Source organism: Mobula birostris, chromosome 2 (genome assembly GCF_030028105.1).
Source record: "Mobula birostris isolate sMobBir1 chromosome 2, sMobBir1.hap1, whole genome shotgun sequence".
Classification (NCBI taxonomy): Eukaryota; Metazoa; Chordata; class Chondrichthyes; order Myliobatiformes; family Myliobatidae; genus Mobula; species Mobula birostris.
In genome coordinates, this window is record NC_092371.1 from 170,410,327 (window position 1) to 170,426,366 (window position 16,040).

Sequence of the window (16,040 nt, forward strand, 5' to 3'; positions counted from 1 at the left end):
TCCTCCCATTCACTTCATAATCTATCCTAAAAGATTAGGAGAATGAGCAAAGAAGTGGCAGATGGAATGCACTGTATGGTCATGCACTTCAGTAGAAAAAATAATAGATTTTTCTAAATGATGGGGAAAATTCAGAAATTAGAGGTGTAAAGGGACTTGGGAGTTCTCGTGCAGGAGTCCCTTAAGGTTAACTTGCAGGTTGAGTTGGTGGTGAAGCAGGGTTAGCATTCACTTTGAGAGGACTACAATACAAAAGCAAAGGTACAATGCTAAGGCTTTATAAGGTATTGGCCAGACAGTGCCGAGAGTATTGTGAGAAGAGTGCTGGCATTGTAGAATCTCCAGAGGATGTTCATGAGAATGATTCCAAGAATGAAAGGATTAATGTATGAATAGTGTTTATTGGTTCTGGGCTGTTCTCACTTCAGTTTAGCAGAATGAGGGGTGATTCTATTGAATATTGAAAGACTTAGATAGAGTGAATGTGGAGAGGGTGTTTCCTATAGTGGGGGAGTCTAGGACCAAAGGGCACAGCCTCAGAATAGAAGAACATCTCTTTAGAACAGAGATGAGGTGGAAGTTATTTAGCCAGAGGGTGGTGAATCTGTGGAATTCATTGCCACAGACAGCTGTGGAGGCCAAGTCCTTGGGTATACTTAAAGTAGGGTTTGAGGGGTTCTTGATTAGTAAGGGTGTCAAAGGTTACTGGGAAGAGGCAGAAGAATGGGTTTAAGAGGAATAATGAACCACCCACGGTGGAACAGCGGAGCAGAATTAGGCCATTCAGCCCAATGTCTTGTGGTGTTATGGAGATTTATCAGGATGCTGCCTGGATTAGAGTGCATGTCTTGTGAGAATAAGTTGAGTCAGAGGTTGTGTTTTTGTTTAAACAGTGGTGAGTGTGTAGAATGCCCTGCCAATAGTGGTGGTAGAGCAGAATCATTGGGGATATATAAGAAACTCTTGGATAGGTGTGTGGATGATAGAAAATGGAGAGTTACGTGGCAAGGAAGGGTTAGATTGATCTTGGAGTAGGTTTAAAAACTCAGCACAACATTGTGGACCTGTTCTGTTCTGTTTGTTCTGTGAAAGGGACACTCTGATTATTTTACTGATGCTGAAGTGGTTACTAGATTGCAGTCACTAAAATGCCTGCAGAAGCTGTGAACACTTAACCTCTTCCCACCATAGCACCCCCCCCCCCCCATGGCGATGCAGCAATTGGCTGCTTTGCTGCTCATGAACATGTGAGCCCCTCTACATTGGGGAACTTAATACGGGGTAACTATGTTACTGCCCAGTTCTATTCAGTCCCCAAACAGCTTCCCGTTTCCTGTTGTTCCAATTCTCCATCCACTCCCACTCTGACCTGCAGTTGGTCTTGATTTTCAATGTAAGCTTGGGATAGTATCTCATTTTTCAACTTGATGATGGCTCTTGAGTTTGATTTCAGCAATTTCAGATAACCCACCTTTCCAGTTCATAGCTGTTCTCGCCAGTTCAATTTTAAAACAGAGCATTCATGAGCTCTTGGCAACTTTTTTTTTTTTCCCCCTGGCAGCCCAGTTGAATTGGGAGCAAGAGAGGAGACAACTCAGGTCTGTAAGTGAATTTTAAAATGCCACATTCACAGGCTTGCTGCATTTTCTAATTGTAATATATTATCAAGGGCAAATTTAAAAAAAAAAAAGGGCAGAGACTAGCAGAATGGCCATCGTTGGCATTAACTTGCATGTGAATTTGGTTGTGAGGAAGGCAGATAGAATGTTGGCATTCATTTTGAGGGAACTGGAACTGGCTTGAACAGAGCAGATGGAGGGTAGTGGTTGAAGGGACTTATTTGAGCTGGAGGTCTCTAATCAGTGGACCTCTGCTGTTTGTAATGTATATAAATAACCTGGATGAAAATGTAGTTGGGTAGGTCAGTAAATTTGTGAATGATGCCAAGGTTGGTGGAGTTGCTTGGATAGTCTAGAAGACTGGCAAAGAATACAGCACGATATAGACCAGTTACAGATATGGACTGAGAAATGGCAGATGGAGTTTAACCCAGATAAATGGGGGGTGTTGCACCCTGGTAGGGCAAATGCAAGCAGACAGTACACTCTTAAAGGCAAGATCCTTAACAGTGTTGCTGAACAGGGAGATCTTGGGATCCAAGTTCATAGTTGCTTGAAAGTGGCTATACAGGTCGATTAAAATCTTTAAGAAGGCTTATGGAATGCTTGCTTTTATTAGTTGAGGCATTGAGTTCAAAAGTCAGGAGGTTATGGTGTAACTTTATACAACTCTGGTCAGGCCATGTCTGGAGTATCACATTCAGCTCTGCTTACCCCACTATAGGAAGGATTTTGAGGCTTGATAGAGGGTGCAGAAGAGGTTCACCAGATGCTACCTTGTTTAGAGAGCATGTGCTATCACGAGAGGCTGGATTGTTTACTCTGGAGTGTCGGAGGCTGAAAGAAGATCTGATAAAGGTTTACAAGTTTATGAGAGGCAAATATAGAATGGACAGGGTATCTGTTTCCCAGAGTTGAAATGTCTAATACCAGAGGGCATGCATTGAAGGTGAGAGGGGGTAGGTTCAAGGGGGATGTGAGGGGAAAGCTTTTTGCTTGGAGTACTGGATGCCTGGAATGAGCTGCCTGGTATGGTGGTAGATGCAAATAGATGAGGCTTTTAAGAGGCATTTAGATGGTTACATGGATGTAAGAAAAATGGAGGGATGTGGACATGGTGTAGGTAGGAGAGATTAGTGTTTGGGTGATTTTGATTTGCTTTTTAGCTGGTTTGGCACAACATTGTGGGCCAGATGGTCTGTTCCTGTGTTACACTCTGTGGTCTAAAATTAGACCATATTGTAGGAACTGAATTAGGCCATTTGGCCCATTGTGTCATAGAACACTACAGCACAGAAACGGATCCTTCTAATCCTTACTGAACCATTAATCTGCCTAGTCCCACAGAGCTGCACCCAGAGCACAGCCCTCCCATCCACAGACCTCTCCAAGTTCCTCTTAAATTTTAAAATCAACCCTCCACCACTTGTGCTGGCAGCTCATTCCATAGTTCTTTACCACCCTCTGAAGAATTTTCCCTCTTGTTCTCCTTAATCATTTCACCTTTCACTCTTAACCCACGACCTCTTGTAGTCTTGCTCAACCTCAGTGGAAAAAGTCTGCTTGAATTGCCCTATCTATACCTCTCAATTTTGTATACCTCTATCAAATCTCCCCTCTCTTTTGTAATTTATTTTTTACTGAAGTTCATCATCAAACAAAACTTTCCATAAGATGTATTTCAGATACTGTACATATCGCCATGTCCCAGCAACATCCTTATAAATTTTCTTTGCACTCTTTCAATCTTATTTGCATCTTTCCTGTAGGTAGAGAACCAAAACTGGACACATTACTTCAAATTAGGCCTCACCAACATCTTGTATAATTTCAACATAACATCGCAACTCCTGTACTTGTACATTGATTTATGAAGGCCAATGTGCCAAAAGCTTTCTTTATGACCTGTACATAGGGTTAATAGCACAGAATTTTCCCCACCTTTTGCCCTTTCTCAGGTACTGAAGGTTAAGGCTTTCAGTGAGTGGCATAAAGGCAGTGTCCTTTCAATGACTGAAACCTATTAACCACTTGTCCATTTAAGATACCGGGAAAGTAATGTTAGTGTCCCTTCACACAATGTGAGCTATTCTCGGCAGCCCAGAAAATCGATAGTGATTCATTTTCTGCACTTGGAAATTCAGATTAAACAATGGCTGTCAAAATTGCTCGAAACTTTCTGGAGGGAATTGCAATGTGCTCTTCCACAGCTGGAACATTTGTGCAATTCATCTCCTGTGAGTGTAATCGCCACTTAATAGCCTGACTTGTATTTTTTTGATAGATTATTATGTGCAATTTCTCTAAAGATTAATTTCCACACTAGCCTCTTCCATAGAAGATTTATGGAACAATAAGGGGGATGTTGTGAAAAACATTCTTGTCAGGCTGGAAGATTTCTGTCTTTGACTTAGGAGTATATATGAAATGGCCCACAATATTGTAACCCTGTACAAGACTGGAAAAGCAGTACGGAAAAGCACAGTCTGTGTCATGTTAAGAGCAGAAGACACAGGAGCATAATAAGGCCATTTGGCCCATCGAATCTGCTCTGTCATTTAGATCATAGTTGATTATTATCCTTCTCAACCCCATTCTCCTACCTTCTTCCTGTGATCTGATGCCCTTACTAATCAGCCTCTGCTTTAAATACAGCCAGTGTCTTAGCTTCCACAGTTGTCCATCTCAGATTGGCCAACCTCTGGCTAAAGAGATATCTCCTCTGTTCAAAATGGGACATCCCTGTATTCTGAGGTTGTGGCCTCTGGTCCTGGACTCCCCCCACTATAGAAACATCCTCTTCACATCTCTTCTATTTATGCCTTTCAATATTCGATAGGTTTCAATGAGATTCCCCCCACCACCCCCCAATCTTCTATACTCCAGTGAGTACAGGTCCAGAGTAATTAAATGTTCCTCGTCTGTTAACCTTTTTTATTCCCGGGATTTGTGTGAAGCTTACTGTAGAAATGGAAATAACCTAGAACTCCAGACTTGGAAATGGGGAACTGGAACAAAAAGGAGTTATTCTTTTAAAGTCCTGACGAAGGGTCTGGGCCTGAAACGTCGATTGTGCTTCTTCCTATGGATGCTGTCTGGCCTGCTGCGTTCCACCAGCATTTTGTGTGTGTTGCTTTATTCTTTTAAATCTTCAATCAATATGTCCATTAAAAACATTCTTTGATATTTCCCCCCTCTCTCTACTGTCTCTCAAGGCAGCACAGTAGTGGTGATACATGGTAGGAGACAGGACAGTGTGTGGATGCAATAGAGGGACCCAGGTGTTATATTGCCTCCCAGGTGCCGGGGTTGGGGTTGTCTCACATTGTGTCCACACATTCTAAAGGGGGAGGATGAGCAGCCAGACATTTTAGTACATATTGGTGCCAATGAAACAGGAAGGAAAAGAGAGGAGGTTATAAAGAGAGAAGGCAAAGTAAAATTTATTACCAGAGTGCATGCATGTCACCACATACAACCCTGAGATTCTTTTTCTGCAGGCATACTTTGAAGATCTATAGAACAGTAACTGTAAACGGGATCAATGGACAACAAACTGCAAATGTGGGTATAAATAAATAGCAAGAAATAACGAGCATGAAGGATAAATGAGTCCTTAAATGACCTTTTTGTTCAAGAGTCTGATGGTTGAGGGATAGTAACGGTTCTTGAACCTGGTGATCTGAGTCCTGAGGCACCAGTACCTTCTACCTGATGGCGGCAGCGGGAAAAGAGCTTTTCTACAGCAACATTTCATGTAGATGTCCTCAATGGAAGGGAGGGTTTTCTCATGATGTATTGGGCTGAATCCACTACCTTTTGTAGGATTTTCCACTCAAAGGCATTGGTTTCCTGTACCAGGCCGTAATGCAGCCAGTCAGCACACTTTCCACCACACACCAGTAGAAGTTTGCCAAGGTTTTTGATGACATGCTGTATCTTGCAGACTCCTGAGGAAGTAGAGGTGCTGACATGCTTTTGTCGCAATAATGTTTATATGATGGGTCCAGGACAGGTCCTCTGAGATATTGACACCCAGGAATTTAAAGTAACTGACCCTCTCCACCTCTGATTCTCCAATGACTACTGACTCATGGACCTCTGGTTTCCCTCTCCTGAGGTCTATAATCAGTTCCTCGGTCTTATTGATATTGAGAGAGAGGTTGTTGTTATTACACCACTCAGTCAGGTTTTCAATCTCCCTCTGGTGTGCTGATTCATTACCACCTTTGATCTGGCCCACAACATTGATGTCATCAGCAAACTTGTACATGGTGTCGGAGATGTACAGTCATGGGTGTAAAGCAAGTAGAGCAGGGGGCTAAGTTAAAATCCCTATGGTGCTCCTGTGCTGATGGAGATTGTGGAGGAGATGTGTTTGCATCCTGATGTATGCACTTTTGTTGTCCAGATGTTCCAGGGTTTTGTGAAGAGCCAATGAGATGGTATCTGCTGTGGAACTGTTGCTTCGCTAGGCGAATTGGAGCGGATCCAAGTTGCCACGAAGACGGGAGCTGACAGACACCAGCCCCTCAAAACACTTAATCACTGTGGATGTAGCTACCGCTGGGTGATAGAGAGCTAGGTAGGAAGCTGAAAAACATGACCTCCAGGGTAACAATCTCTGAATTGGTGTCTGTACCAGATTCCAATGAGGGCAAGAATAGGATAATGTGGTAGATGAATATGTGGCTGAGGAACTGGTGCAGGGGGCAGGGGTTCAGATTTGTGGATCATTGGGATCTCTTCTGAGAACGTATGACCTGTATAAAAGAGATGGGCTACTCCTGAACCTAAGGTGTGGGGGGGCAATACCCTTGCAGGCAGGATTGCTGGAGTTTTAGGGATGGGTTGAAACTGATTTGGCAGGAGGATGGGAACGGGAGTGATAGGGCTGAGAACAGGGATGTTGATTTACAAGCAGAGGTAGTGTATAGTGAGATTGTCAGGAAGGACTGGCAGATCATTGGGCAAAATTGAAGTCAGTGGGATTGGTTGCAGTGTAAAAAAAGGTAACAAATACAGGACTGAAGGTTATATTCGAATGCATGCAGTGTATGAAATAAGGTAGTTGATCTAGCACAGTTAGAGGTTGGCAGGTATGACATTGTGGGCATCATGGATTCATGGCTGAAAGACATTTGTGATTGGAGCTTAATACCCAAGGATACTCAATCTATCAAAAGGGTAGGCAGGCAGACAAAAGCGGAGGAGGGGGCTCTGCTGGTTTTAAGAATAAAATGAAATAAAATCTTTAGGAAGAGGTGACATTAGGATCGGAAAATATAGTTAAGAAACTGCAAGAGTAAGAAGACCTGATGAAAGTTATTTACAGACCTCCAAACAGTAGCCAGGATATTGTCTACAAATTATAGCGGGAGATGGAAAATTGTCAAAAGGGCAATGTTACACACGGCATGGGGATTTTGACATGCAAATTGAGGAAAATCAAATTGATGCTGGACCTCGAGAGAATTTGTGGAATATTTCCAAGATGGCTTTTTGGAGCAGCTTGTGGTCGTGCTCAACGGGGGATCAGCAGTACTGGATTGGGTGTTGTGTAATGAACTGGATATGATTAGTCTGTTTAAGGTACAGAGGTCCTTCGGAAACAGTGATCATGATAAAATAGAATTCACCCTACAATTTGAGAGGGAAAAGTTAAAGTCAGATGTATCAGTATTACAGTGGAGTAGAGGGAATTGGAGACATGGGAGAGAAGCTGGCCAAAGTTGATTGGAAGGGGACATTAGCAGGGACGATGACAGCAGTAATGGTTGGAATTTCTGGAACCAATTCAGAAGGCACAAGGTAGAACCATCCCAAAGAAGTATTCTAAAGGCAAGATGATTCAACCGTGATGACAAGGGAAGTCAAAGCCAACATAAAAGCAAAAAGGGAGGCATATAATATTGCAAAAAAATAGAGGTTAGGACTCAGAAGTTTGAGAATAGAGACATTTTTAAAAAAAAAAAACAACAACAACAGAAGGCAACAAAAATAATCATGGGGGGAGCTGAAACATGAAGGTAAGCTAGCCAATAATATCAAAAATGATACAAGAATTTTTCCAGATATATAGAGTAAAAGAGAGGCAAGAGTAGGTATTAGACCACTGGAAAATGACACTGGAGAGATAGTAATGGCAGACAAACAATAAGTATTTTGCATCAGTCTTCACTGTGGAGGAGGTAACTGTATTCTGGAAATTTGAGAGTGTCGGGGGCAGAAGTGGGCGCAGCTGATATTACTAGGAAGATGGTGCTTTAAGGCCTGAAGGTAGATGTCTCCCAGACCTGATGGACTTCACCCCAGGGTTCTGAAAGAGGGAGTCAAAGAGATTCTGGAGGTATTAATGATCTTTCAAGAGTCAATAGATTCTGGCATTGTTCCCGGAGGACTGGAAGCTTGCAAATGTCACTCTTCATGAAGAGAGGGAGGCAGAAGAAATGAAATTATAGACCAGTTAGCCTGAACTCGGTGGTTGGGAAGACGATGGAGTTGATTGTCAAGGAGTGGTTTCAGGGAATTTAGAGGCACATAACAAAATAGGCCGAAGACAGCATGGTTTCCTTGAGGGAAAATGTTGCCTGACAAATCTGTTTGAAATTCTTTGAAGATAAAACAAGCAGGATAGATGAAGGAGAATCAGTGGATGTTGTGTACTTGGATTTTCAGAAGGCCTTTGACCAGATGCTGCATATGAGGCCGCTAAACAAGCTAAGAGCCTAGTGTATTACAAGAAAGATACTAGCATGGATAGAGCATCTGCTGATTGGTAGGAAGCAAAGATTGGGAATAAAAAGACCTTTTTCCGATCGGCTGCCAGTGACTAGTGTTCTTCCACAAGGGTCTGCTTCTTTTTATGCTGCATGACAACAACTTGGATGGTGAAATTGAAGGCTTCGTGGCCAATCCTAATGCAGATGATATAGCCATAGTCATACTTTATTGATCCCAGGGGAAATTGGTTTTTGTTACAGTTGCACCATAACTCTACCATAATAATAATATGAAGGTAGGTGGAGGGGCAGGTAGTGTTGAGAAAGGAGTGAGGCTGCAGAAGGAGTTGGACAGATTAGGAGAACAGGCAAAGAGATGGCAGATGGAATACAGTGTTGGGATGTGTATGGTCATGCACTTTGGTTGAAGGAATAAAAGCATCGACTATTTTCTAAATGGGAAGAAAAATTCAAAAATCTGATGGGCAAAAAGGTCTTCATGCAGGATTCCCTAAAGGTTAACTTGCAGGTTGAATCAGTGGTGAGGAAGGTGAATGCAATGTTAGCATTCATTTCACGAGGATTAGAATACAAAAGCAAGAAAGTAATGCTGAGGATTTGTAAGACATTGGTGAGGTCTCACTTTGGAGTATTGTGAGCAGTTTTGAGCCACTTATTTAAGAAAGGATGTGCTGATATTGGAGAAAGTTCAGAGGGGTTCAAGAGAATGATTCCAGGAATGAAAAGGTTATCATAGGAATAGCAATTGAAGGCTTGAGGCCTGTACTCACCACAATTTAGAAGAATGAGGATCTCATTGAAACCTATCGAATGTTGAAAGGCCTAGATAGAGTAGATGTAAAAAGGATATTTTCCTTGGTGGGGGAGTCTAAAAACAGAGGGTTCAGCCTCAGAATACTGTCTGTGTACATACATCTACTGATGCTTCTGGACACATTTTCAGTGATGTTCCTGGAATTATCGGGTGTTTCAGGTCTTTCAACATCATACACCCTCCTCCAGGTGACCCAGCTGGGGCTGATCAGACCCCAGCTTGTGTCCAGATGGCTAGCTACTTATGACTCCATGGCTCCCCTCTTTTGAGCCACAGCCATCTTGAGGCCCTCTCTGCTGCATCAGTGGTATTGTGGATGGCTCTCCTCTTCCTCTCTCCCTTGATGCCCAAATTGCTGAAGGCTCTGACTAAGGAACGGGCTGCAAATCCCCTACAACCTCCACTGGGAGACACCTCGCTCTCCATCCAGCCTGCTGAAAGTTGCTGACCAGACCTGCGTATTTGGAGAGCTTCCTTTCAAAGGCCTCTTCCAAGCCATCTTCCCATGGGACTGTCAGCTCCAGCATCATCACTTTCTTAGTAGACTCAGACACTAGGACAATGTCTGGTCGCAGGGTGGTGGCTGCGATATGGTTGGGGAACTTCAGCTGCCGTTCTAGGGCCACCAACAGCTGCCAGTCCCTTGCAGAGGTCAGAATACCTGCAGATGTTCTTTTAGCAGGTATTGGCTGCTCCCCAGCTCTGACAAAGGCAATGGTCTGCTTGGAGGGTCGGGACCGCTTCGCCCACTCAACTCCTGCGCTGATGGCTTCAGCGATGGTCTTCAGGACCTTATCATGCCTCCATCGGTACCGTCCCTCACCAAGTGCCCTTGCACAGCCGCTGAGGATGTGCTCCAGGGTTCCTCGCTTGGAGCATAGTGGGCACGCAGATGACTCTGCCTTGCCCCATGTGTGCAGGTTTGATGGGCTTGGAAGCACAAGAGGTATGTCCATTTCGAACAGATGAGAAATTTCTTTAGCCAGGGAGTGGTGAATTTGGAATTCATTGCCACAGGCGGCTGTGGAAGCCAGGTCACTGGGCACATTTAAGGCAGAGGTTGATAGGTTCTTGATTAGTCAGGACAGTAAAGGTTGTGGCGAGAACACTGGAGAATGGGCTGAGAAAGCAATGATAAGCCATGATGAAATAGTGGAGGAGACTCAGTGGGCTGCATGGCTTCATTCTGCCCCTATGTCTTATGGTTATTACAGCATCAGTGAATGGATTCAATTCCTGCTGCCTTTAAGGAGTTGCTTCTGTGACCGCATGGTTTCCTCCCGCGTTCCAAAGACCTATGGTTTAGTGGGTGATACCTATCCTCCCAGCTTCTCACTTCATTCCTCCACCTCGTCTGGTTTCATCTGTCATCTGCCAGCTTTACTCTTTTCTCCTCCCCTCCCTTATTTTGGTTTCTTCCACTTTCCTTTCCAACCCTGATGAAGGCTCTTGGTCTGAACCATCATCTGCTTATTCTCTTCAGTAGATGTTGTCTGAATTGTTAAGTTCCTCCAACAGTTTGTGTGATTTACTCTGGATTTCCTGCATCTATAAAATCTCGTTTATGGAGGAGTTCGGTTTTTCTTTAAAGTACAGGCCAAACTTGCTGTATCTAATTTTTGAAAAAGGGTAGGAGAGGGGACGGGGAAAACATCTGCTATCTGCACTGATTTTGTTCATTTACAGTCAATCAAAAGAACATGGTAATGTGTGCTGGGTTGATTCCTCTGTCAATAAATATTAGGAACTAATACAGTTTTATAATACTGTAGTATTAGTAATGTTCTAACTTGTTCTGTATTATATTTGCATAAAAGAGGACACCTTTTTTCCTTGTTAGGGAGAGGACCTGTGGTATGTCGAATTACTGGGTGAACGGGTAGTCTTTGGGATACTACAAGTTTGTCTTTATTGATGCTGCATGCCTGAGTGCTTGGTGCAGGGTGCAGATGCTTTTTTTTTGCTGGTGGGGGAGGGGGTCATTGCTTTGCTGCTGCTTATGTGTGGGAGGGGGAAGCTGAGGGGTGGGGGGCTACAGGGTTCTGACATTTAACTGTCATTCATTCTTTGGGGCATTCCTCTGTTTTTTGTGGATGTTTGTGAAGAAGAATTATTTCAGAATGTATATTGGACACATTTCTCTGACATTAAGTTGAACCTATTGAAAAATCTGTTACTCGGTTGAATGGTAGTAATGAGAAGGCATGTCCTGGGTAGTGAGGAATATTGCTGACAAATGGTGACAGATGTAGTTGGTTATTAACAGAGTCCATTTTGTGACCAGTACTCAGTGGCCAGTTTATTAAGTACACCTGTACTCTGCTTGCTGGTGCAAATATCTAATCAGCCAATTATGTGGCAGCAACTCAGTGCATAAAAGCATACACACATGGTCAAGAGGTTCAGTTGTTCAAACCAAGCATCAGAATGGGGGGGGAGAAATGTGATCTAAGTGACTTTGACCTTTGATTGTTGGTGCCAGACAGGGTGGTTTGCATATCTTAGAAACTGCTGATCTCCTGGGATTTTCATGCACAACAGTCTCTAGTTTATGGAAAATGGTGCGAAAAGCATGAAAAACAGCCAGTGACTGGCAGCTCTGTGGGTGAAAACATGTTAATGAGAGATGTCAGAGGAAAACGACTAGACAGCTTCAAGCTGACAGGAAAGTGACAGTAACTCAAATAACCGTGTTACAACAGTGACGTGCAGAAGAGCACCTCTTGAATGCACAACACATCAAACCTTGAAGTGGATGTGCTACAACAGCAGCAGATCACACCACTGTATCTAATAAAGTGGCCACTGAATGTATATCGTGGAAAATTTCACAATATATGTCAGTAATAAGGAACTTGATTTTCAATGCCTCCCCTCCAAACACATTTGCCACTGTTGTTCAGAGTGTAGCAACGGGCAGGCTTTGGGACATGTGTGACAGAATCTGTCTGTGGGAGAGCTGTTGATGTGGAGCCAGTTACACCCTGCGAAATGTCCTCATTTTGTTCCTTACCAGCAATTTTAGTATAGCATTGTTGCAGTGGTTTGTTCTGTTACTTTGTTTTCTGTGAGTGAATTAACGTGATGAATGAGCTTCCCCTTGGTGTAGTTATTCTACAATAAAACGGTTGAGTGCATGAGGTATTGGATAGATTGCCTTGCTGGAAGCAAATGTGCAGTGTGATATTGAATACAAGACGTATCTATCAACCCGAGTGCGCGGAGGGCCTCTTATTGGTCATGTGGGGCGGTTTTAGTGGAATGTAATAGAGAGCAAACTGGAGGGGAAAAAAAGCCCAAGGAGGAGTGTGGCAAACTTAATAAGTCTTAAGGCAACACTTGTCGAAGTATTGGAGTTTTAAAATCACAGCAGGTTATAGCTCTGTGCCACAATTCAAGATTAGTTCTTGCCCCTGCCAGCTGGATGCCATCTGTGAAAGCTATCTGTTACAAATCACCTAGATAGGATTAAATACTCAAAGTTAACATGTGAGAAGAAAGCATTTTTATTAAAAATGTTTAAAAATGCCCAGCTGACTTGCTGAGTTTACAGATGAAAACAATTAGATTTTAATTTTCCCAGGAAAAGGATTATCTTGGCTGTTACAATATGAATCTCCAGTGCAAGGAGAGTCTCTCACCATTTGATAAGACCTTTCAGCAGATCCTGTGCCACGGTCAGCTACAGTCACTTGTGGGATGGGCGGGAGCAGATCACTTGTAACCAACTGATGGAGGGAGTTTTACATTGTAGCCTGAATACTCTGTTTTGCTGCAGACACGGTGCATGGACAGATTGAGCAGGATTTAGCACTAGTTCAAAACTGAGCAAATGGGATAAAGGACCAGAGAAGTAAAAAGGATAATGGGATGGTGTTCTTCAGCAAGGGAACAATTCATAGCTGGAACCAAGAGATTCTGCAGATGCTGGAAGTCCAAAGTAACACACACAAAATGCTGGAGGAACTCAATCTATGGAGAGGAATAAAGTCAGTATCTTGGGCCAGGACTCTTTATGATGTAGGGTCTCGGCCCGAAATGTCAACTCTATTCCTTTCTATACATGCTGCCTGACCTGCTGAGCTCCTCCAGCATTTTGTGTGATCCATACCTGGAAGTGTATTCCAATAGGGAGCAAAGGCTTGAATCATTTAATAATTAATTTTGGTGGTGTTGGTAGCAGCTAATACATCAGACATTGGGTTGATCTCTTGATGGCCAGGTCCTGGGAGATGAGGGTTGATGTGGGACGAAGGTTGCAGTTCCCAGATGTGGTGCACAACCCTACGGCTGGACGTTGTACTGTGGTCAACCGAAGACAGGAAAATAATTCTGGTTGAGCTGACTGTGCTGTGGGAGGAGGGATGGGAAGAGGCCCATGAGAGAAAGGCCTTGAAGTACCAGCCCTCACTGCAGGAGTGTATACACAAGGGATGGCAGGCATGGCTGTTCCCTGTGGAGATCGGCTGCAGAGGTTTCCCAACCAATTCAGCATAGCAGTTGTTATCAGATCTGGGCCTGGAAGAAAGGAGCAAAAAACAAGCAGCTCGTAGGATTGGGGAAGAGGCAATACGAGTATCTTGCTGGATTTGGAGTAGGTGAGAGGAGGGAAGCTGGAAGCCAGGAGCAGATGGGCAGTGATTTGGCCACCACTGCCAGCCCACCAACTGGAGAGTGTCATGGTTAAGGGTCAAAACACTTGGTGAAGGTTGGGAACCACCTGTTCCTGGCTGAAGGCTACAGTTACCTTATAAGTAACTGGAGAATGCACCCTATCAGGTGTTTGTAACAAGTAGGTTAAAAGGTCAGCACACCATTGTAGACCAAAGGGCCTGTACAGTGCTATTCCGTTCTAATATCCAAGCTTGTACTTCCCAGTGGCACGTTAAGGGAACATACCATAGCAATATTATTGAAATACACAATTTTATGTGCACAGTTCTGTTTTTACTTAAGATTATTCAGAAGCACTTTCATAATTGTGCTTCTGGAAGTGTACAAGGTGAAGAGAGTGCCTTTATTCCAGGTTGGCAATAGCTAGTACCAGAGGGTATAGCTTTAAGCTAATTGGAGGAAAGTATGGGGAGTGGGAAATGTCAGGGGTGTTGACAGAAACAAATATGGTAGGGATATTTAGGAGTTCCTTAGCTAGGCCCATGGATGAAAAAAAAATGGAGGGCTCTGTGGAGGGAAAGGTTAGATTAATCTTGGAGTAGGTACAACATTGTGGTCTGAAATGTTCTATGTTGATCAAATACAGTCCTCCCGCCCTTAACCCCCATTTTCTTTGAGATAAATTAAATCCCTCCTTTGACTGTGAGGGTATTGATAATGGAGGCAATTGAAGGTTGTACCAGAGATTGAGGTTACTCCCTGACCCCTGTAACAATACATATTGCATTAATCAACCATCTGTACACATATCCAATGAAGATACATCCTGCTGTGTCTAAAGCTGTACAATAATCTGTATATCCAGAAACCAGGAGTGATGGCATCAGCGCCTCGGCTGAGTATTAGCACCCTGAAGTGATACAGCAAATGTCTTTCCTTGTAAAAGAGCCCAGCTGCCTCCCATCAGGACCTTCACCCAGTTTTGTGTTCAGCAACTCCAGGGAGAGAGAGGCTACTCAGTTCAGATGCTTCACCATATAGGGGCCTTCTAATTCATATCCGATCTTCCTATAGTAATTCCTTGTACCAACCCCTACAACAGAAAGAAAATTACATCAATATGCATTCATAAGAAAAGCATTGTCACCTGCTTGCAAAAGGGATGTGAAGGCAGCAGAGAGTTCAGGGAAGGGCAACAGGACTTATTTCAGGTCTGCAGGGTATGAGCAATGAAGAAAGATTGAAATATTTAAATAGTTTTAGCCTGAGGGATTTAATTTGCACACAGGGTTTTAGGAAGGGAATGAATTTTGGAGATGATGGGAACTTTCAAGGCTTAAATTTTTGTAATTGAGAATCGAAAGATGTGAAGGATAAGCAATAAATGGGACATAGTTTTAAGGTGATTGGAAGAAAGTTGAAGAGAATGCCAGTGTTAAGTTTTTTTTAAAGTGGGTATGTGGAATGCTCTGCCAGGGTTGAGGCAGATACAATAGGATCATTCAAAAACTCTCAGATAGGCACGTGGATAATAGAAAACAAGAGGTCTATGTGGGAGGGAAGGATTGGATTGATCTTGGAGTAGATTTACAGCGCCAGCAACCAAGGTTCAATTCCTACTGCTGTATGGAGTTTGTACGCTCTCCCTGTGACCGCGTGGGTTTCCTCCCACATTCCAAAGATGTATGAGTTAGTTAGTCACATGGGTGTAATTTTGTTGAACCAGAAGTGCCTGTTACTGTGTTGTATCCTAAATAAATAAAGGCTGGCACAACACAGTGGGTCAAAGGGCCTGTGCTGTGCTGAACTGTTCTACAAAATACAGATGGTCAACAGTGTAAGTACAACCTCAACCTCGAGCTGCTGAATCCCTGCTTCTATTCACTTATAACAACACAAATTCTTGCAACAGCTGCCTCACAGTTCCCAAAGACTGAGGCAGACATTAACCCAGACGTTACAGGGAGCCTAATGACAGTCTGTGACACGGAAAGGATCCCGGCAGACTACCCTGCACTGATCATTTCTGCAGGCAATTAGTTACTGCCATCAGGCAGGATGGGCCAGTGGAACAATCAGTGCATCATTAGAGGAGGAAAGTGAAAGATCTATATTAGCAGACATCTGTGTTTCAACATAAACAATAAAAAACAACAGAGGCAGCCCTTAATCTTACCTACTAGAGGATATTAACATTACTGGAATTGTATTGACGCAAGCACCTCACACCCCAATGAACACAGGAAATTC

At 43.3% G+C, this 16,040-nt stretch overlaps 1 protein-coding gene across 1 annotated transcript in view; it reads right to left on the reverse strand.

Annotated features, from left to right (window-relative positions):
• Positions 1–12,673: 12,673 nt before the first annotated feature.
• elp3 (elongator acetyltransferase complex subunit 3) overlaps positions 12,674–16,040 on the reverse strand; it is a 118,092-nt gene continuing 114,725 nt past the window's right edge. The window contains exon 15 of the mRNA XM_072251086.1: positions 12,674–14,883. Within this exon, the coding sequence (XP_072107187.1) occupies positions 14,807–14,883 (77 nt within the window). The 3' untranslated portion in view covers positions 12,674–14,806. The remainder of the gene's footprint in view (positions 14,884–16,040) is intronic.